General features: G+C 37.6%; 1 protein-coding gene across 2 annotated transcripts in view; it reads right to left on the bottom strand.

Annotated features, from left to right (window-relative positions):
- CHM (CHM Rab escort protein) overlaps positions 1-23120 on the bottom strand; it is a 56060-nt gene that overhangs the window by 3560 nt on the left and 29380 nt on the right. For both annotated transcript variants that reach the window (XM_048318743.1, XM_048318742.1), the window contains 6 exons: positions 14612-14689; positions 9649-9753; positions 8670-8733; positions 7962-8058; positions 5577-5669; positions 2837-3003 (listed from right to left, as the gene is read on the bottom strand). In XM_048318743.1, coding sequence (XP_048174700.1) covers positions 2837-3003; positions 5577-5669; positions 7962-8058; positions 8670-8733; positions 9649-9753; positions 14612-14689 — 604 coding nt within the window. The remainder of the gene's footprint in view (positions 1-2836; positions 3004-5576; positions 5670-7961; positions 8059-8669; positions 8734-9648; positions 9754-14611; positions 14690-23120) is intronic.

Here is a 23120-nt window from a genome sequence, read left to right as displayed (position 1 = left end):
TTTTCATTCTCCTTCCTAAATTTTACTCTTCCATACCCATGCAAAACTGTTTAAAACTTTTTATATTAGTATAGGAAAAAATGGACAATTCTGTTCTCTACTTCAAACCCACAGTTTTTTAATTTGAAACAGTAAGTCTGGGGAGCAAGGGGGTACAGCATCCTAAAAAGCTGGGGTTTAACTTTTCGAAGGTAAGAGAAAAACTTTTAATTTCAAGTCTGCACCTGTCCTTGCTACTCCAAAAATACACTTCAACTATTATTGTATTTAATAGAAAACTGAGGGAAGATGTCGTATTTTGAATTAAATATATGAAAAATTAGAGCAGACAAACATTTCCTATGCAGTTCTCAACAATTATTCAGTCCAATCAGTCAGCAAATAGCCACTCTAAAAATGGTCAAACAATTACGAGGTTGAACATGGGAAGAAATTCTCAGTATGTTATGTAGGACATCATGACACTGATTATAACTTAACAATTTAATGGTATAGAGCACTTTCAGGTCTATCAAGTTCTTAAGTTAACTTTATCCAGCTGAAGCAATGCAGAATAAACAATAATAATTTAATGACTCTTTCATTATAACACTTCGATATTTAAAGTAATTAAGGTAGACAATAGTGCCTTCAATATTTAGTAGTAAGAGAAGTGTGTGTCCAATTGAATCCAGCATTAAGACACAGGCATGTAAAGCCCTTGCATAGAAATTCCAGTAGCTGAAGTTGAATAAAACCAAATTCTGTTCCTGTTTTACTGTATCCCAGCCTGTGGATAAACTGTGTGGGCTTTCACAACAACTTTTACAGGGACCACTACCAAACGAACAACACTTGATTAACTCTGAAATCCTTCCAGAGATAGAAAATAAACAGGTTAAAGCACAAATATTGGCCTGACAGTTTTAGTACATCCTCTCATGACCATGAAGATGACTCAGAAGCCTGAAATATGTCAGGGAATATATTACTTTGGCTCATAATAATTCATGTCAGGTTGCAGGAATGAAAACACAGAAAACTGGAAGCCAGATGCTTTACTGGATCCACACATACAGAGTTTGAAAGGATCATAAATGGCATCTTCATTTCATTTAGCCTATCCTCAGGGCAACTAAATGCAACCATCAACATTAATTCAATATCACACCAGGAACTGAACACAGAATTACAATAAAACAAGAGTGCAGTAATTTGTATATGAGGTGTAGATGGAGAGTTGTCTGTAAGAGCTGTGGTCTTGCCTTCCCAATAATGTATCAGCAGTGCAATCACACAGCATGACAAACAGAATTCAGCAATACTAACAGGAATGAAGAAATAAATCACAGCAAGTATCACTAAAACACTAATCCCAAAATGATTAGAGAAATTAGATATAATTTTCCAGGCTATCTTCAAGACTAATACACCCACTGGGTTTTCGGCTGTTTTAAAACTGTTCTGATCCATGAGTTTGCAAATATCTCCTGTTTGGAGATTCCCATCCCATTCCTAGAAGGATGAGGGTGATTTGGGAGAGGAAGACACACCACCAACTTAAAACTATTTCCCTCCTCCACTTGTCCACAAGGTCCCTGCATGGTGTGACTTCTGCTTCATCTTCAGCCTGTTCTTCACTTTGCTCTCACATATGACTTTGAATTAGAAACATGTTTACAGTGTAATATTTTCCATTTTAACTTGAGACCATTTGTTTCAAAATTTAAATCAGGTTCAGAAAAACACAGGCTCTATTTTTGTCTAAAAGACAGCGATTTAGGCTCTTGATGGCTCCTCCTCTGAGATCTGCTTAGCATCTCTCTGATGGCCAACAGATTGAACACAAAGGCTGAACTACAGCACCAAGAACCGGGCCTGATCTATCCCACCATTATTCACTGGTAAGAAAAAAAGCTCTTAAGGGAAGACAAACCTGAATGTTAGAAAAGGTGGCTATCAGAATCAGAAATAGGTGGGTTTCAAGTGTATTTAATCAGTTTTTATCATAGCCTGTTTTAAACAACAGTTTGAAAAAATCAAATTTAGAAGGGAATACATTTACAATTTGAAACTGCGACCATAATAATTGTCTTGCATTATTTTTTGTCTTTACAGTTCTTCATCCCTCTGGGAAGCAAATTATTGCCTTGTAAAAGCAAAATGAAGGATACCATTAGCCCTTAATAACACTGTTCTGACCCTGCAGTTCAGGCTATGTCAGCCTTTCCACTTCAAAATCTTATTTTTAAGAGTTTTATGACTTAGTCATAAAAAATCCTGCAACTGGTTAGAAGATAGCACACGCACATTGTCTGAACATGGCCATTAAAAACACAGCTTTAAAAATGCCTAGTGACACTTAATCCTCCAAAGCTGCGAAGTGTTCTCCTGTCTTCAAAGTGCCCTGACACCACAGGGGCTGCTGGGGTGGATCAGCCTCAGAATTTGTGCCTTCCTTATCCAGGGGATCTCTGAAAGGAAAATTCTGTATTACAGCGATACCAAGGCAAAGAGAAGGAAAACTGAGGCAGGAGGCCTAATCCATCACATTAGGAGTTGTGTTGGGTTTTTCCCCAGTAAGTTTTTGCTTTGTGACTGTCCTGCAAGTATTAAACTTCTTCGGTGATCCTTCCAACTTGAACTGTAGGCTGGATTTTCTGGCTTTGATTTGTACTGTACCTCCTCCTTTACCTTCCAGGTGAAAGACTGTGGCTATTTCCTGATCTCTCCACCTACCTAGTTTTATAATTTTGCAGTTATCATGTGTATTTTTGCATAAAACAGAATAACCCAGACCGTGTTGGACTTATGTCTTTAAAATTAAACTTCTGCAGCCAAATCTGCTCTGCCCTACCTCTTTGACAGCACAGTCGTTTCCTAAAGCAGAGTCTGGCCCAGAGCACACAAAAACATTGGAGGGTAAGCCAGCATAGGAACTCTTCTCAACTGCTGAAGAATCTCTCATGTTGAAGTAGACTGCCCAGAGGACTCTAGGTTTCTCCAGTTCTTCATTTTCAGTCTCTGAAAAGGAGTGTTTGCAGTAATCAGTGTTGTCGTGGGATAAGGTAAATATGTAATCTAGCATACTGGAAATCAAATTTTTAACATGGAGTTACTGTAATAAAGTATTTTTGTTCTTTAAAAAGCCAATAACTTAACTTTCTGTGATTCTCCTTCATCATACTTTTCCTTTCCAACTACAGCTATAAAAACTCCACTTACTCTGCACACCCTACCACCACACCAGCAGCAGTTATCACTACAAGCACCCTACACCAAGAAACCTGGTCTAAATTTAACACCTCTCACATTATCTCCTTCACTGTGGATAAACTCCCAGAGCACATGACAGACTGAGCAAGTCCTCCCTGGGCTCTGCCAACTCGAAGGCATTGCATTCCCTGTGTACAGATATTTCTGATGTGTCATTTCTTCCCCTCTCATTTCACAGTTTATCTTTGTACCTAGAATCTCTAATTGTGGCAGTGCTGCTAAATGAAAAATAAATGCCTAATTTGTATTTATCTTCACTTACTGACGGTTGTACTGTGCTGCAAGACTCATCAGGAATACAAAATCATCACAAACTCAACTTACTTGCTCATAATCTGTCCCTTCCTGCAGTAATTTGCACATTCCTATAATCCCTTTGCACACAGGCAGAAAAACCTCTGGGAAGATGAAGGTCACTTTTTAACAAACCAGAATGCAAGGGAGGAATACACAACACAGATTTTGAGCTTAATAGATACTGTTTGTTTAGAATATTTGCTGTCCCCTTTCTTGTATTTTACTTCCTCTAAAATAAATGAAGCTTGTAAAAGACCTTGTGAGATTTACTTCTTTCCAAGGAAGAAACTTCTTCATAACCATGGCATTCAAAACAGTATTTTAAAGCAGTTGAATTACAAAAAAAGAGATAAATCTATGCTATTCCTTCAGTATCTTTTAAAAAAAAATAGGTGCTACCCATACTGAACAGTTTCAAATATAAATTAAATTCATCAGCCTGTGAAAGTCTGAGCCTTAATACAGGGCAAGATGCTCTTTAATATATTTAAAAGTTCACATTGCTCATAAAAGTTACTTCTTCCTCATTTAGGCAGGAAAATGAATGGAGTCCTCTTCTCCAGGTGACTTTGCCTCTTTGACCTGCCATGGCCCAGTGCTCACTTTATCTGGTGATTCATTTTCAATAACTCCAACAGTATTTGTTCTGACATTTTAATTAAAATACGACCACTACCTCATCCTGATGATAAAAAGGCCTATGTGTCAGGGAAAACTGGCTTTTCAGTGCCTCAGTGCACCTGAGGACCCCTATGATCACAGAGTTTCTACAGAAGAATTTCAGTCAGCTTCTAAACAATCTATCATTTCGGAACTGGATCACTTTAAACATTAAGATTAATGTTACCCCTCCCCAAATGATTAGAAGACACGAAGCTGATCTTCTCTTCACCAAGTCTTTCAAACACATGGCACTATCTTGAAAATTGAAGATAGAAGTTAAATACTAAAAGTTGAAAATTAGCAAGCTTTAAATTAACAAATAAACAAATGAGAAATGTTTGCAACTCTCCAGTCTAATAAAGTTTTCTATTTACAAACCCAAGATGTTTTCTACATATTAAAAGCAAAGCAATTATGAATATTATGAAGTACTGCCACATCTTAATAACTTGCATTTATACCAACAAAACCTGTCACTGAGAGCTGAGCATTGTTTTCTCACAAAAGGACTGTGATTTACTGCCTTGCAGCATGGGCACACTGTATTTAAAATGCTTTTGCCAGGGCTACAACAGAGCATCATCTCCCTTATGCACACTACCTACTCTGTGAGCACCTACCACAAATATGGTTAAATTCAAGATCTCAGGACTAAAATTTCAAAAACTTGTGTGGAATTAGCCCAAGTATTTCAGGAACTACTTCCTTCTAGACAGCAACTGCTCCATCAGCAGCTGCTTTCCTCTGAGGTGTGGAATTGTCCATCTCAAGGCCAAAGTTCATAAAATTAGCCGGCATGATTTCTTCAATTTAGGGCCAAGTAGTTCACTATTGGAAATCTATCTTTGTGGTAACAATACAGAACAACTTTAAGCTTCCACTGCTTACAGCAGAATCCACAGAATTTCAATTCAAACAGCAAACAAGGAAACACTTGAAGACAAGAGGCTGAGCAACAGCCTGAGAATAAGAGGAGGCAAAAGCAACCCAAGCAGCTCCCATCACTGAGCACACCTGGCAGCTGGAGGAGAAAGGCAGATCCCTAACTTCTGGGTTTTTGGTAAATTTCATAAGGGACACCCAGGTGACAGAAATCACTAAAACCAGGAAAGTGTGGAAAAACAGCTTCACAAACATTTCATTTCACTACTGCACCTTTCAAGGATGTGCTGAACAGCAAATATGTTTCATGGAAAAAAAAAAGTGCGAAAATTAAGAACTTCCCAGACACTCATGGTCGTGTCCTTGCATACTGAAGTTTAAGCCACAGCTGAAGAAGTCAGGAACAGATACTTTACTTACAAGGGTAAATTATAATTATGTAAAATAATATCATTAATACATCATTCATTTATTTTTACCTTTTTCTGTATTTAGATTAAATAACTTCTGTACAACAGGCTCTAAATCTTCCCTTGCAGTTTTAGTTGATGGACAGGTTAAATGGACTAAATCTGTGAAAAGAGAACACAAACTAATTCCAATCACCAATACACAAGATATATAAACAACATTTAGAATTTTTATAAAGCACAGCAGGCTTTTAGAAATCGCAATTCTTCATAAAATTACTTCCTTTAAGCCAGGGAAGTGCTGTACTATGGACATACAGTGTATGTACAGCACACAGAAATTCTCTGGAAACACCTCAGAATTCTCTAAGTTACATCTGTGGTGTACACTATGACTACGCAATCCCTTGTACAACATTTTATTCCTCCACTTCTCAGATGGGAGGAACTATTGCTGAACTATTCCTTTATTTGTTCTGTTTTGCAGACTCTGCAGTTGCTGCCTCCTTAGAGAATCACTTGATGTGGCTCCCGACCCTTTTCTGTCCCACTGGCCTCTGGTCAGACACGGAACCAGCTGCTTTACCCCACCTGATTTTCCAGCCATTCATTCCCATATTTAAAAGTCTCACCTTAAAGCTTTTCATAAAACCACCTCAATGGACTCCTGGAAACTTCTCACCAGAGTAGTGTTCATCAGCGAATCATGAAGAAATTTAATATAACTTTGTATAAACTGATTAGTTTTTTCTTCATTACTGTAAATTTTTGATCCATTTAAAAGCAATGCAGAGCCCTGGCATTATTTTGAATCTAGATGACATTTTTCTCTCTTCTGTCTGAAGCCTGGCTGTGTTTCTTGTCATCATTTTCCTGTCCATCACACAGCTCTTGACCCTGGTTCCATGAGGAACAGAAATTTAACCCTTCATGCTCCTCTACTTTCAGGTTGCACACATACAGAGTCTATTCAAACATTATTTCATTTTTTTATTCAACCCAAACCAAACCTTCTGTCTGAAGGAATATGCAAGAAAATAAGTAAAAGGAAAAGGGTGGTGATAATCAAAGTCTCCCCCTAACCTTAACTAGATGTTTCCAATCCCAAACACTGTAATATAATCTATTCTTTCCTCAAAAAACTCAGCTATCAATCACTAAAGTTCACATCATTTACTTTCTATAAAATCTTTTTTATTATCTTTAAGGTTATGGTTATGAGTCACAGTCATCAGTATATATTTTGATTATATTTGATTTACTCAGGTATAACTGCATTAGTTACAGTGGTTGCCAACATTTGTCTTCAAGTAATTCTCCCAGCAAGAAGAACGATGAGCTCAGTTCCTGATTTCATCATTACAGTCTCCATTTTTAGGGCAAGTGAAGGAGTTTGGTTCCACTCAAGTGGCAATACAGATGATGTGCCTGTCATTTGTGCAGTGTGATCAAAGAGTAGATGTATTTGTATACTTATCTTAAATAATTGTTCCAAGGAGAAATCAGTCAGGTTAAAACCCATTTACAGATAATGATGTAAAAGTTTTTTAAAAAATTATGAAATATATCCCATAACTGGAACTCAGCTATGCCTAATACAGAACTTTATTATTTCAATATATGAAGACAAATTTCATTAAGGAAGGCAGTACCTTCTCTTCTGAAATGAAAGGAATTTATGGAGAAAAGTAAATAACAGAAACCTTAATATTTCAGCACCATAAAAATTCTCTTGAAACTAATACTTTAGATCTATTGAACATCAATCCTTCATTAGTTTCGCTTACTGCTATATATATTTTGTGGACCCTTAATAAAAAAAAATCAGCTATTTAAATGATAAATATTAACAATATGCTTTATAGTGCTAAGTTTTTAATTAATTATAAGCTTATATTTTTTACTATTATTTTAGTAGGAAATATAACTTTGAGCAACTTAATCATTTACTTTACTCTTCTTTCATATGCAAAGAACTACTTCAAGCCTATTTAACAGCAAAATAAATTGGTTATTATTGCAGTTACTTATTTCTTGTTAAAAAGAATTGGGTAAGGTAACCTCTACTTCTACTCTAATAAATACCCTAAATGAACATTTTATCGCTCATTTATTTCAAGTTCACACAAAATGCCAACAACAGAATCCTTTCAGAAGATAAAAAGCTCCCAAATACAGTGTATTTCAGGTATTTCCATTTAATAGTTCAGCTAAGGGAGCTCATTTTCAAAAAAACCAAATGACAAATTGCCAGTAAGATTCATGTGCTCTGGAATACTATTTTTATCTCCTGAAGAAGGATTCATTCCTGTGTAAGTGAAAATGAGTCCATGAAGCTCCACGATCCCAGGAAGCCACCATTCCCTGCGTTCTGTGCAGCAGAGGAACAACACAGAGATTTTCAGTTCTGTTCCAGAGCTGACAGAGCCAAAGGGGAAAATCTCCTTTACTTACAGGTGTCCTTCATGCACGTCATGGTGGAGGAACACAACTCAATGACACAAACTGCTGCTTTGCCCAGTTCCAAGGGAGGCACTGTCAGGATGGAAACCTGCGGAGCAGAAAGAAGAGCTTGTGGGAAAACAAAGTGTCCTGGAGGATGTGGCAACCAGCACAGTCCTCGCTGAAGGTGAAAACAAACTGCAGACAGTTACACAGCTTGGTTTTCTGGTTTATTAGGACAGAAGAAACACAACACTGATTAATATCCTCTAAAATTAACGACTGCAAAGACTGACAAAGCAGACCCAAAAAAGGGTCTGAAAGTGTGCAATGAGAACTTGAAACTGCAAAAATGAATGTTTAAAAAAACCAAAGGAACTTTGAACAAAATTTAGACAAGATAAATAACTAACAGAATATTAAGGGTAACAGTTTATTAAAAAGCAAGCAAAATTAAAATTAAAGACAGCAGCTTAGAAACTCTATTAATTATAGTGTGAGCCAAACAGGAAAACTGCAGTCACTGAACTAAACTAAACTAAAATTTGTAGTAGTTTTATAGAGATTAAAACAGATTAAACAATTACCAGTACAGAGAGCTGACTACAGATCTTGATTCAAGCACAAACAAAATTGAATTAATGAATCAATTCCTACCAATAACTAAATATTAACACATGCAATACACAAAGGGACAAATGATACAGAATTGGTGTGTACCTGCTGCTCTGAGTCTGTGTTCAGTACAGACTGATCTGTAATGAGCACTGCCCTGGAGATCTGCCTACAATTAAATAAAAGAATGATGTAAAAATAATGATACAATAAAAGTAAACATGAAAACAAAAAAGAAAAGTAAAAAATGAAAACAAAAATGTAAAAAATAGTAATTTAGAATCATAGTTTTGGTAACACCAGGGCTATTTCACTATATAATCTTTATTACTATGATTCTTAGTGGGATATTTTCCCTGTTGCTGAAGCAGAAACACATCTGGAATATCAGTGTAGTATTTTCAATGGCCAAAACAGGTGATGAATGAGTCAGAGCAGTTGTATCAAACAGCCACCTTCTGTTTTTTAAAAAGTTCTTTTGCTTATTCGATCAAGATTAGCAGCAGCACATTAAGGACTTGTGATGTTCTGAAGAGCACAGGAGCCTTGGGATGAAGGGGAAATGCAGCAGGGTGGAGTTCATTCATCACTTGCAGTTTGTGCTCCTGCAGTGCCCAGGGTTATTTCTGCTCTGCCCTCACCACCACAGCTTTGCTGATCCCTTACCTGCACTATTCTGAAGACAGAGGCAGTGCATGCCAGCTGCTTTTGGCAACAACAATCAAATCACAGAAAACAATGAAATTTAGTACTTGCCTAAAGCTGAACAAATTTAAAGCCAGGACAGCAACTGGCACCTTCACCTTCCAAACATTTTTTAGCAAATACGGAATTCCTATCACATTTAGAGCTCCTGGATCTTTTATATGGAAAAAGGGAATATTATTTCAATGACAATTGAAGAAAACCTGAATATAGAAAGTACACAGTATATCCTCCAGTTAATACAAGAGAAATACTATGCACTGAACTGAACTGTACTGCAAAAATGAAGGATTGGACAGGAGGCTCCTCAGTTTAACTTGCAGGGTACTTTACATACTTATTTAAAGAAATGGACTGTGTTTTCTGTTTTACCATGTACCTGTAACACACATTTGTGCATGTGCTCTCTGAGAGGTAACTATCTTCCACAATAAAATAGTTGGCACTTATTCTTTGTCCAAAATGATCCACAATAGCTTTGCACCTGTTTAAAAAAAAAAACCAACCCACAGTAATAAATTTTGTTGTAAGGTAACAAAAGAATGCATAAGTTTTAAAAATTGAGTTATACAGCACAGTATTTACATCTTTCAATTAATTTAGCTATGTATTTCTTGAACATGTGAACCCCTAAACGAATTCAACTCAACTGATCACTAAATCCTAGACTGCCACACTCTACCTGGTATATGAAGTTTTCCACATGCCATGCCAATACAGAAAATTATATCCCAACTTTAATAAATTGGCCACTTTTCACAGAAAATATAAGCTTACACTTATATTAAATACTGGCATTTAGTTGTACATTTCTTACCTCATAATACCTAAAAAAACAAAACTGTGAATTACTTGGTAGGTACAACCCTGTTACAGTGGGGTTTCGTTCTGAGGCAGACACCTTTACCAAAACCACGTTTATTTTGACAATAATATTTGCAAATTAAATAGCAAATTAACTTAAGAGATTTAGGAAAGATTCCTGACAAGTGAGTGCATCAGACTGTTCCAAGAGTGAGTTGCTCTATTTGTGACTAAATATACCCTTTATCTCTAAGCTACACACAAAGGGATTAACTAAGTCCTGGTGTTTTAAGAACAACACAAATGTTCTCCACAGAACAGGGGCAGAAATAGAAGTGGGACAGAAATGCAAACCACAGAAATGAAGCCATTCAGTGATCTTAAATGAGAATACAAATTGCAGATTTTAAGGGGGAAGATTCTCTATGAAAGAACAAACTTCAGACGTATATATGACATATGAAGCTACATCATATATATGAGGTGAAGAAAAGGGAGGCTGCACACAGATACTCACTAAAGTAACCTCTACTGCTGATTCTACATCCATGGTCTGTGTTCTCTTCTACACTATCAGAACATTTACTGTATAAATAAATAAAGCAAATTAGCTTTACTGAACTTTTTCTTGGGGAATGAAAATTACTTTTTCTTAAAATTAAATTCTTCTGAATTACTTTTTCAATGTTTCAACAATTTAACATACAGGACTTAAACCAGTGAATTTTTTCACACACACTTTCACACGTGCATGTACAGGGAAACATCCAAAGGAACACAATGCCTGAGACAGAGATCATGTACAGATTTACCTGTGTTTTATCATAGTGCAACTTCATCTGTGGAGTATCTGACATGCAAGTTATGCCTTAGGAATGAACATTTCTGTAACTTGAAGCTATTTGTCAGTTTCTGTGATTAAAATGATCTATAAACCCAAACCTAAATAGGTAATAGCAATCAGCTGCCACTAGCTCTGGTAAACCAGTTGTTCCTATAACCTGAGAACTGAAAAAGGGTGAACACACAAGCCTCAACTATAAATGTAAGAGATTTATGACTATTAAACATGTTTTTGTAACACTAACTTCTAATGCTGACCTCACAGGCATATATTCCTATACTCAAATTCAACAGGTACCTTGACAACAGTACAGGCACTGTTTATCATCTAACATTCTTCAATTTCAAATTCTATCTAACATGTGTTTCACCTGCAACTTTAAGAAGTTTTTCCTGTTAACCCCATGGATTTTATTCTTGAGCTCTCATTTGAATACTGCAAATAAACAAGGAAGTCGAGCTGCTGAAGCTCATTTCTAATTATAACCTTTCTTATTGTTTATGAAACAATTTCCCTGCCACCCCCCAAACATTATGGAAGGGGAAAGGTTGATTAAATGTCATGTTGCATCACTCAAAGCCAGCAAAAGCAACGACACGTTTTATTTTCCTGCTAAGTGCTGTTTCCTCTCCTTTGTTCAGGAATAGCAGCAGGTCACATATGTGATAAGATTTTAAACTGAGAGAGAGAGAGCGCTTTTAATTTCAGTCCCACTTTACTTCAAAGGGTGATGCTCAGAAAATTTCTTTCAAGTAGTGCTTCCAAATGCAGCAAACACTCCTGCACTGACATTATCAGGTCTCTGTCATCTGATCTGTGTTGCGACAATGAATCACAGCGAACCCTCCATTGACCTTCTTTCAATGTGTCTGGATAAAAGGATGAAAATTAGAATCCATCTCCTTGCAGTGCCACGAGTTATAAATGTACTTTATAGGGCTCATTATCCAAACTAATGGACTAAGGGCGACATCCTTGAAATGGACTCAGCAGCACTGACAAAGCCAGTCTGCAGTATTTCAGCAGATATGTAAATTACTGGCTGTTTGCTCTATCTTTTTATCACAGATGTATAAATGTCCATTTATCACATCTCTTCCATTTTGAGGCAGAATTATGTAATTGGAAACATATGTGAAGTGTGATCAATATAAAATGCCTACCATTATGATGAAATTTTATATGTACCCCAAAAAGTGACATACAATAAACACAGAGAAAAACAACAAAATTATCATTCATACATTCAGTACGCATTTTTCCTCAACCTTATAAATATGATGTGTTTTTTATTTTCCATCAGAGCATCACAGTTCTAGCAAGAACTCAGTATGTTCTGCAAACTTATTAAAACAGATCTGGTACAGTATGTAAAAAACAGGTATTTTCAAGTGCATTACTAAAACCTTAAAATAGGGATGTCTGATTTCTATTCTTTCACCCTGTCTTGCCTGAATCTTATTTTCAAATAAGAAAAAAATCAAACTATAAAAAGGACTATAGAAAAAGCATAAAAATAATTGTAGAGCTGGGTATAAAATCTACTTGTTCTCTGTATATACAGGTATAGGCAGGAAAATGTGAAAAAGCAATGTTAGCCATGTCTAGAAAAAAGTTGGAATAAACTTTGGTAATATTTAGAGACTAATTCAGATTAGATTTAATTAAACTCTAACCTAAAAGTTTTAGGAGAAAATCAAGGCTGTAGATAGAAGTATATATTTTCCTTACATGTACTAAACCAGGAATATTAAAAATAGAGAACAAATCAGTGCCTTAAGGCATGGATGAAGCCTGGAGGGCTGTGGAAGGTGCTATAAACTGGTAATGACCACTGCACAAGGCATTTCTGCAGTGCTGAGTGGGAGCCATTTGTAACCTGGGGAAGCTGCCTCTGCAAGCACAGAGCCAGCTGTACTGACAACCAGATATGAATTTACCTCTCACCAATTACTATGAATGGTCTGTTGACTCAAAAGCTCAGTAACTCATAAATAGCCTCATTAACAACTTGATAGCTGATTTTTATTAGGCAAAACACTGAAGCCCAAAGTCAAGAGGAAGTACAAGCTGGTGCAGGGAGGGAATACACGGTGAGGAAGGAGATTAACAGCCAGAACGAAACAGAAGATAAAGGAAACGGATATCCTGGATGTGTTGTCCTTCTTCATATTCACCATCAGATAATGGCATTATTAGAAGCTCAGTGTTTTTGGAATAATGAAAGTCTGGTAAAATCTTTTAAAGTATTTCAATAACTCTGCTCCTCATAAATCTATTATTTAAAATGGCACAAGTGAACCACAAAAGCAGCATAAAAGCCTAAAAAAGACACTTGACACCTATGCTGAATCCTGGGGAACTTATATTAAAAAAATAGAAGCAAGTAAATGGAAAAGCTGCACTCCAGCTTTTCTGGAACACACATAACCTTATAAAGAAAATATTGATTTCAAAGCTCTTCAGGATGTGCCAAAGAAGCTGGAAACTGGGGCAACCAGTACCACTGACCAGCTAAGATCTGCACAGAGTGGGGTTTGGAAGTTGCTACCAACTGTAAGCTTTGTACCCCTGCAAGAGCAATTTAACTGTTTAAAGATTATTGGAATATAAACCTTCCTATAGTAACAGTTCAAGTATCAGTGTTAAAATAAATGACAGAGTTTCTGAAAGAGACAGTTTAATTTGCACGTGAACCATGTATTTGGAACAACACACATGATGAAATACTACCACATTTACATCTCAAAGTCTACAACTGTGAACTCCAGAATCTTCAGGAACTGGCAGAAAGATGAAATCTGGAGTTTATACAATTTCAGGCAAAACAGCTACTACTTGACCATGTCATCACAAATGCAGCTACAAGGACTGTGCTCAAGGAATTGCAGAGCAACTGGGAAGTAAACACACCACCACCATCATTTAACTACTCATTCTCCTAATAAATTGGTACTACATAATTTCTCAATTAATTTTCTAAATTTTCTACAAAACATCCTGAACTTTTCAATTATAGAAACTAAGCTGCAAACAGAGAGCCGAAGTCTGCAGCTAGACTAATATCTGATAAAATGTGTATCAGAGAAATATGGCAATTTACAGAGGTGTGAAAAATGCCACTATGGAAAAAACTCTGGGTTGATTTTTCTTAGCTCAACTTTAAACCTGCCTACAGGCCTGATATTTTTGTAAAAGAATTTATTCTGGAGTAAGAGGGCAGCATAGTTTATGACAACAATCTACCTAAAAACTCATTAAAGTCTTTTCTCTTGGAGTGACATGCATTATCAGCAAAGATTAATCTGATGAGTCTTTAGGTGAGTTCCATTTTTAAAAATGCAATAACAGAGGGCTTTGTTGTCATCTGATGAAAATCAATTAGAGTAGGTAAGGCCACAAGGAAAACTAACATCACTCATCACCAGCCCCCCGGCAGCTGAAATGATTTGTCTTCCAAGCTTGGGTGATCAGGAGCTGTAGTAATATCACAGGGAAATTAATTTAGTTTCTATATTCTAGAGCCACTTTCCTTGTTCTGGAGGACCTATACACAAATTACTTTTAATCAAGGTTGATATGTTATTAATATCAAGGAGGATCTCTGAAGAATCTTTTTTTTTTTTAAATTGACTTAAGACATTTTTCACCTGTGTTTTGTGTATAAACAGAAGGTTCCTGATGTCACCCTTACCGTCCCGAGGCTCTGTCCAGCACCAGGCAGCACACGGCGTGACGGAGGCAGTAGATCCCCCCAAACACAGCACACAGCCTGCAACACAGGGAGCACAAAGGTTACTCCAGCACAATTAACTGCAATCAGTGTGGGTGGTCAGCAAGGCAAAGTACTGAGCATGTTGGTAACACTGACTTACTGACAGGATGGGCCCCCCAAAAGAAGCAAGATATGGAGCTGTTGGGGGTCTGGAGGAGGCCACTGAGTTATCACAGGGCTGGAGCCAGGCTGGGAGAGCTGGGGGTGTTCATCTGGAGAAGAAAAGGCTCCAGGCAAAGCTTAGAGCCCCTTCCAGAGCCTAAAGGGGCTCCAAGAGAGCTGGAGAGGGGCTTTGGACAAGGGATGGAGGGACGGGACAAGGGGAACAGCGTTAAACTGAAGGAGGGTAGGTTTAGGTTACATATATGGAAGATATCCCTGTGAGGGTGGGGAGGCCCTGGCACAGGGTGCCCAGAGAAGCTGTGGCTGCCCCATCCCTGGAAGTGTCCAAGGCCACGTTGAACGGGGCTTGGAGCAGCCTGGGATAGCAGAAGGTGTCCCTGCCCATGGCAGGGGGTTGGAACTGAATGAGCTTTAAGGTGTCTTCCAACCCAAACCATCCTGGGATTCTGTGATTTTGAAGTGAAAGCATTTTGATATCTCCACAAATTATGAACTTGAAAACTTCCACTTTGCAAACCTAACTTCCAGAAATGGCAATAATTTTGTCATTCTAATGTCAGATGAGCCACTGCAGAGACAGTCAGTCCCACGATCCCTTCTGAACTGCAGGACTGGTGCAGCCCCGCCAAGGCCTGCAGTGTCACCAAGCCCATCTCTGCACTCGAGGGCAGCAGCCCAAGGAGCTGTCAGCACCACCACGTACCACGCTGGAATATCCAGCTCCCTAAAAACACTCCTGCTACTCATGGAAAACCAGAGATACATCCTATGAATCCCAGCCTTGGCTGTTTGGAGATTGTTGAAGATGACACAAAGGTTAAACATCCACTGAAGAATTATGAGAGACCCTAGAGCTAGGGGTTTATTATCTCTAATGCTGCAATCCGTGGCTTCCTGCCTGACACAGCACACATCAGGATCTTTCAAACCAACTCAGAGGAGTTTATTTCATATCTTGCATGTAAGAATAGTGCTATTAACTTAACTAGAACTGGGATTCCTTAGTTAAAAACATTAATTACAGTTTTCCTTTGACTTCAACCACAGCCAGGGGGTTTTGATACATGCACTTTATTTTTCTAGCATACTTTGAAAGAACTTTGCTGCTTGGCTGCACAAAAATGTGAATTACTTCTTTCCAAGAGTAACCTGCTATCCAGGGGAGGAGGGCACAACCTGCTTTCATAGGCCAGCAGAAAACTTCTCTTTTTAAATGGAAATAGAAAGGAATTTTGATTGTGTTGCTAAACAATCACAAACAGCCAAAACACCTATTAAAACAGCCTAGCATGAAAAATGACACAATTAGGAAGAACTTGCCAAAATTATTTAAATAGAGAAATTGAAATATTAAACTAAATGGCACCCCAACAATTTATGACAAAGTAAAATCATTGTGCTGGCATTACTTTCATACAATGGACTATTCAAGATGATTTGACTGCACTTGAAGTACAAGGCAACTCTTTGATACCATTACCCCTAAATGACAGACATTTAAACTGATATTACTCTAATTAACTGGCGACTGCCTCCACCAATAATTCAAGTTTTGCTGAAAGATAGCAACAACACTGTACTCAGCTTCAACTTTGCCCTGGTGACATCAAATCATATTACAGCTAAATTAACAGTTGTGGAAATTTTTGGCCTGGTAGCCCTCCATCATACACAGCCTTTAAATGCCATTTCAGTCCCCATCGAGGCAGAAATCAGCAGTTGCAATTTTTAATACAGCTGTGAAACAACAGGACATATTAAAAGCTGCGTTTTTGACAGTACATTCCCAGTGATTTATGAGTTTGTATATAATTTGATTATTCTATTAATTTTACTGATTACTGATTCAGCTAGTACAGTGAAGGTCACTTACAAAATAAATCTTCATTACATTTCACAGAAAGTAACTGCCTCCAACTAGTTGTTTTCTTTAATTAAACACTAATGTAACAAGAGAGAAAATAGGCTTCAGGGTTGCTGCATCTGTTGATACAAGAGGAGTTTACTGCTTTGATGTAATGCTCTGTGATATTAATTGAACAAAAATAGAATGTCTCTCCATTTGACATCTCGATTCCCAACACAGAGATACCACAAACACACTCAAATTACAGACTTCGCCTTAGTTCACTCTGAAAGAATTTTAAAACTGTATCACATAATTTTACACCAAAACCTAATTCTTATTTCTAGAATGTAATGTGTCTTCTACTTTCTAAAACGCATGTCGTGATTAATTTAAAAACTGACTATTTTTTAACTGTACATTATTCTACAGTAAACACTACTTGCTTCTCTCCTTAAAGCTGAATACTCCATGCATAGCCCTGCAAGCTTTGGAGAAAGATCAAAGAAAAACACGGCAAGTGCTGAAATAATGAATTGTCCTCTTTCAATTTATTTTTACACACAGAACAAGCTGTGACCTGGTTCTTATGTTAAATTCTGTGTTTCCTGAAAGGCCCCTGGAACATCAGCCTTTCCTCCAATATTGTTGTGTTCTAAAAACTTTAACAAGTAGAGTCCAGACAAATCAAATAAATAAAATGGCTACAGCTACAAAAATTGATGGTTAATCTTCCCAACACAGAGTTCCCATACCAAAATCAAAACTCAGTGTGTGCATCCACCTGGGTAACACCAAAAATTCCCCCCAAAAAACAGCATCAAAAAAACTAATCAAGAAAATAATCAATGTCATCCTGAACTGTCCTGGCATTTGGAGAGCTATGGAAAGGAAAATATGTGACATAAATGCTTAAGGAAGCAGATGAAGAGTCAAATATTTTGACTTTTTCCTGCAGGCTGTGTTCATTATTCCGGTGAAATTTAAAAAAGTCCTGTAAGATTAAAGAATCAGCCTATGTTCTAAATTCAATTAGCAACATGACAATTCTAAACCAGTCCCAAAGTTCCGGCACAGTTACCCACCAGCACTCAGTTAACTCACAAGGGGTACTTTGAACCTCTTTGACTCCCACAGTAAGGTGATTTCTTTCCCCAGATCTCCCCTTCTGACTTAGTGTGGAAAACCAGACTGTGACTGGCAAATGCTGCAGGAAGAAGAGCTGGAATGGTAGAGCTGCCCATCAACGCCCTGGGGTGGCAGGGGGGAGAACGAGGACTTGGGCTCATTTCAGCTCCAGGAAACTCTTCTCATGGGGAGAAACCCAGCAGGCAGGAATGGTGGCAGCTCCAGGGAAAAATGCCAGGGATGAGAGAGGGGTTAGGAAAAAGAAAGTAGCCCAGTCATAGGTCACGTTTTAGGACATTTCGTATTTCACAGCTTTTCTAGGGATTTAAGAACCAAATTTAACATTTAAGAAATTGCTCCTTTTTATTTCATGGAATTTAGACTGGATATATAGAAACACACATTCACATCCTCTGAAAAATTCTAGTAGTGAATACAGTATCTGCCAGTAGAAGTGACCAGATAAAACTGTTGTGCTTGATTTTGTTCAGAGCACAAAGCTGCACCTACTTATCACTGACCCTAAATAGACCCTCTGTACACTTTTCCCCATAATTACAAAATAGGGGTAATTAAGTCTATTTCATCACAGTCTGCCAAGGATTGGTATTTATTGTTCACGGATTCTGAACAGACACACTGCACTGAAGTGCAACTATCTCAGGAGTTTTAACACTTGAGTTCCTATTATGTGATGTGCAAGTTTCAGGGTTTGGCAAGTCACTGCTGCCTTTCATAGGCCCAAGATTCCAATTCTGTTTTCCCAAATTCAAATGTTAGAAGATGACGCAATGGAAGTCTTAATTCATCATACATTTCTATGCTCCTACATGTCAGCCTTGCTTTGTGCCAGTGTAGATTTCTTAGGCTGTTTCTAAACCTGACAAAATTGTTGAAAAAATAAGACCATGTTTAATCTCTCTTTTCATTTCAACTGTTTGTAATTTAAACAACTGCAGTATTAGCAGCTAATTGCTGATAAAAGTGCCATGTTACTGATGACTCTTGTACAGCTGTTCAGAGAGTCCAAGAGTGGTACAGAAGTAGCTTACCTGTATCCATTAATAAATGCGTAAAAGAGACCAATTTTTCTAAAAATGCAGTTGAAAGTCATTAATACCACTGAGATTTCTGTAGTTATGCCCATTTTTAGCTATCCTTTTCTACAGGTGTTCATCTATGAAACTAAACTCCCATCCTCCACATTTAAAATAACCACAGAACAACAATCCTTGTTTCAGAAGCACTGGAGTTACAGCACTGTGAAGCTGCAGAAGGAAATGCTAACACATATAGGGATGAATCCTACAAAAACCTGCCTTGGAAGAGAAGCTGCTCAGCTTTAAAGGCATTCCTGAAGCACAAGTCTCCTTCTGGTGTAGCATTGACTGTCAAGGGAAGAGCCTCCTGTGGAAGGATCCAATTTTGTGGTTTATGAGAAAACAAATTAAATGTGACTACAACATGGAACGCCTAGAGAGGGAAAACAGATCTGTGCAAGAAGTGCATCTTCCAAAGCTTCTGAAAGCAGAAAACGCCAAGTTTCACCATCAACTAACTCTTCATTACTGGATTACTCCATGGTAACAGGTCTCTGGATCAAATAAATTCTAGCAGTAATCAAATTTCTGTCCAGTTTTAGATTTGCTTTCTCAAACACAACTGCTTTTTCCAGCAGAAGTGATGTTTCATTTGGTTTGTTGTTGTTTGTTTTCTTTTAAACAAACAGTCTGGGATTTAGCCTTCATAAATAAAGTATTTAGAAAGAATAATAAATCAACCTAGCAAGTTATTTACAAGAAAATCTTGGAAGTAAAAATTATTATGCTTTTAGGAAACAGTTGTAAGTCCCAAAGAATTAGGTAAATTTATCTGGCTAAGAGTACAGTCTGAAAAAAAATCTCATAAAACTATTAAGAGAAACATTGTCACTTGTTGAAGCAAAAAAGAGCATGAACGAGCTCTCTTTGAGAACGAATTAATTTTATTTCCAGAAACTGCAAAGTAAGTCCACATACTGTTCAAAGGTAACGACTGACATGATAAAATATGAGGCTAATGCCAACAAAAACTCAAAATTTGAGGTGAAGAATTTGAGACTACATCTAAAATAAGTTGCTCCAGAGCCATGAACTTTGTAAAGACTGTGAATGCCCACAATCAGAGTATAAAGGTGCTGTTTCTTAAAATTAACCACATTATCAACCTAATTTTGTCGAGGATATTGCAATTAACACTACTTCTTTGTGAATCAAGGTAAGGAATCATTCTCTGGAATTCTAGACTTAAGAAACAGATGATTTATATGAAAGTTAGGTGAGAATCCATCAGGCAAGACATTGAAGTGGCCTAGAAATTATGGTTAAAGCATTGTGGCAATTGTAAGAACTTACCACAGAGCTGGATAGGGAAAAAGGAAAAGGGAAATAAAAGAGTCCAGTTGTGCCTGTGCTGCTGTGAGGGCAGGGAAGTGCAGAGGCACTCTCAAGGCTCCTCTCTGGGGGCGGTGGAAGGATGGGGCCTGCCTGGCTCTAAACCCCATCGACCTTGTTGGAGAAGCAGCTGCTCCTCACCCAAGGTCATTCAGCTCCAATTACACAACAGCTCTGCCCTCCCAGAGAGGCTGGAGAGATCAGGACTGCAGGGCAAGGCACGAAAACCAAGCACTAGGAACCAGTCACTAAGCATTAGCTCATCTATAAAACCCATTTATGTGTTCTCTGCCTCCAGAAAAGACACAAAAATTCCAGTTCTCTTAACCCTCAATGAAATTCAAGGGCTATTTTACTAATTCTGTCATGGTTTGGAAGCTACCTTTACCTTTCCGTGTTTCCTGTGTTTTAATGAAAAAGGACTCTGCTAAATGCAATTTGCCTCCTCGTCTCAGATTTGCTCCAATAATAAACAATCCTGTCATTTGCACAGGTCACCTGATAATGCTGCAACATATGAATATGCCTGAGTCAGAATTCTCAGGAAGACCTTGTGAGGCACAATCTGCACATCCCCACACAACCATGGAGGAATTTACTTGCTAAGGGACAGTTAAGAGGCAATACCAAATGAGAGATTAAGATACATTTCCCTCCTATTTTCACCATTATCCTAATTATTAAACTCTGAAAAACCACAATAACACTTGTATTTTGTGCTTTTAGGTTCCAAATATGCTTTTAAAATGAATCAAGATGATCGAGAATGAAGAGTAGGACAATGTAAGTCTGACCCCTCAATACAGTTTCTTGACTGAAAACTTTTCCATGCCTAGTTAGAGATGTGAAATCAATACACTTTGACAACATCCACATGATTCAGAGCATCCCATGTGATATATTCTAATGGCTGAAGGCCTTCACAAGGAATAAACTCCTGCAGAACACAATTTCTAGTCAGAAATAACAAGGAGCAGAAAAGCTCTCATATTTGTAAGTAATTTTTTAAACAAAGAATTGACAATCACTCACTGAGAAGATAAAATCTAAAATGGGAAGGTATTTTCCAAGTTTCATGCACTTAATGCATTTCACAACAAAGGTTATTTCCAAATTAAAAGTCTTTTCCTGTCAAATTCTGAGAAATAATGTGGGCAAGGACACAAAAGCATTCCATAGCTGTATTAACGACAAGGCTCACTGATCTGTGAATAACCTGAAAAAAATGAAGATTATTGAGTTACTTTACCAATCTATCCATCCATCACTAGTGAACAGGTCTCAGAATGATAGATTATCTCACTTCCCTCATGTTTATCCCAAGAAAGAGTTTTTCCTTAGAGGGAAAAACAAACAACTGATCCTACAAACAATCCTGCTAACTCTGCTCGCCCATTTTGCATTCATCTGCCAACGAAGTGAGGAGAAATATATCAAGTTTGTCTTTAAAGGCCAAACTACATTTGAAGTTTTATTATTTCCCTGAAATGCAAGTGAAAACAATTAAGCACTGCAGCTACTTGTACTATTCAGTATTTTAATACAACCCAAGGAATAGTGACAAATTGTTAGTAATTTCAATTTCATTTTCTGGTCCAAAGAAATGGAATAATTATAAGTGGTAAGAGATAGATAAATATGAAAATTAGGTATTTTGAAATGGAGGACTGAACTCATATCTCACTATGTTTTTAAAATCAATCCTGTGATTGTTTCACACTTGCATGGAATTGCACACATGCAAAGACTCAGATCTGTCACATCTGATTGTCACCAGGAATTAACATTGTTTGAATTTCTCATTAATATGCTAAATCATACAATTCACATAGAGGGAAGTTCTGCATCTTGCTAACATGTAGAGACATGATACTCATGTAGAGATTTAACTGAAAAAGATGGTGCACCCCATTTTTAATAAATTATTGCAGTTAGGTTTCCTGAAGTCCTGTCTTGATTTCAGATCACTAAAACCTTCCTAGATCGTAACAGGGACATAATTGGGTATTTTAAAGAACTTGAGACTACCCCAGAAACTCTGACATCTGTAGCAGATAACAGAGCGCATGTAAGGGTAAAACTTATTATTCATTTTTAAATATATACAGGAACCCTCGGAATCAATCACACTATCCATCTTATCTCAGCCTGGACTCTTAATCTTCCTGTAAATACGGGGACTGAAAGAGATGGAACTGTCTTAATCGGATCTTTCCTCCATCACAGAATTACTGCTGTCACTGTCACGGAGGCAAAAATTACAATTTCAGCCAGAATCTGTAGGAACTACTACAAAGGGTGACACTGCCCACCAAATACACAATGGAAAAGTTCAAAATCTGTTTATAAGAAATGCACATCATTAACCAACTACCCATAAAAGTCAGGGAATCACCAAATCCTCTGGCAAAGCAGCTGAGGACATTCCAGCACCTACTGCCACCCCCACATCCGTCAGTTTTTGGGTAACTCTTAACAAAGAGACAAGAGACACAACATGTCACTCACAGAACCTTTGTGAGACGACACAGTGGACAGTCACCAATTCCCTCCAAAACTTCACATGGGAAAAAACTGCTGCTTCTCAAAAAGTCAATTCCATTTGCATGTTCATATTTGCAAGAGTCCAAGAATCAGAAGAAACCAAACTGAAGAGAAACTTTGCCTGGTCTGCCCCAAATTCAGTGTGTTCACAAGGCAAACGCAGTATCCGATGTAAAGGCTTGTTTGGGTTTTCCTCAAGAATGAGATATTACATATTCCTTTTTACTAAATATCAGACTATTGCTACATCATTAGAAAGAAGAGCCAGAACAGTTTTGTACCAAGAAGGAAGCAAAGAAAGCTGTTAAGAGCCAGTCAAGTTTTGCCGCTTGTCAGCTCAGGAGAGCAGGAGGCT

Source organism: Corvus hawaiiensis, chromosome 14 (assembly GCF_020740725.1).
Source record: "Corvus hawaiiensis isolate bCorHaw1 chromosome 14, bCorHaw1.pri.cur, whole genome shotgun sequence".
NCBI classification, from domain to species: domain Eukaryota; kingdom Metazoa; phylum Chordata; class Aves; order Passeriformes; family Corvidae; genus Corvus; species Corvus hawaiiensis.
Note: the sequence above shows the minus strand (reverse complement) of the source record. Positions and strands in the feature narration are given on the sequence as shown.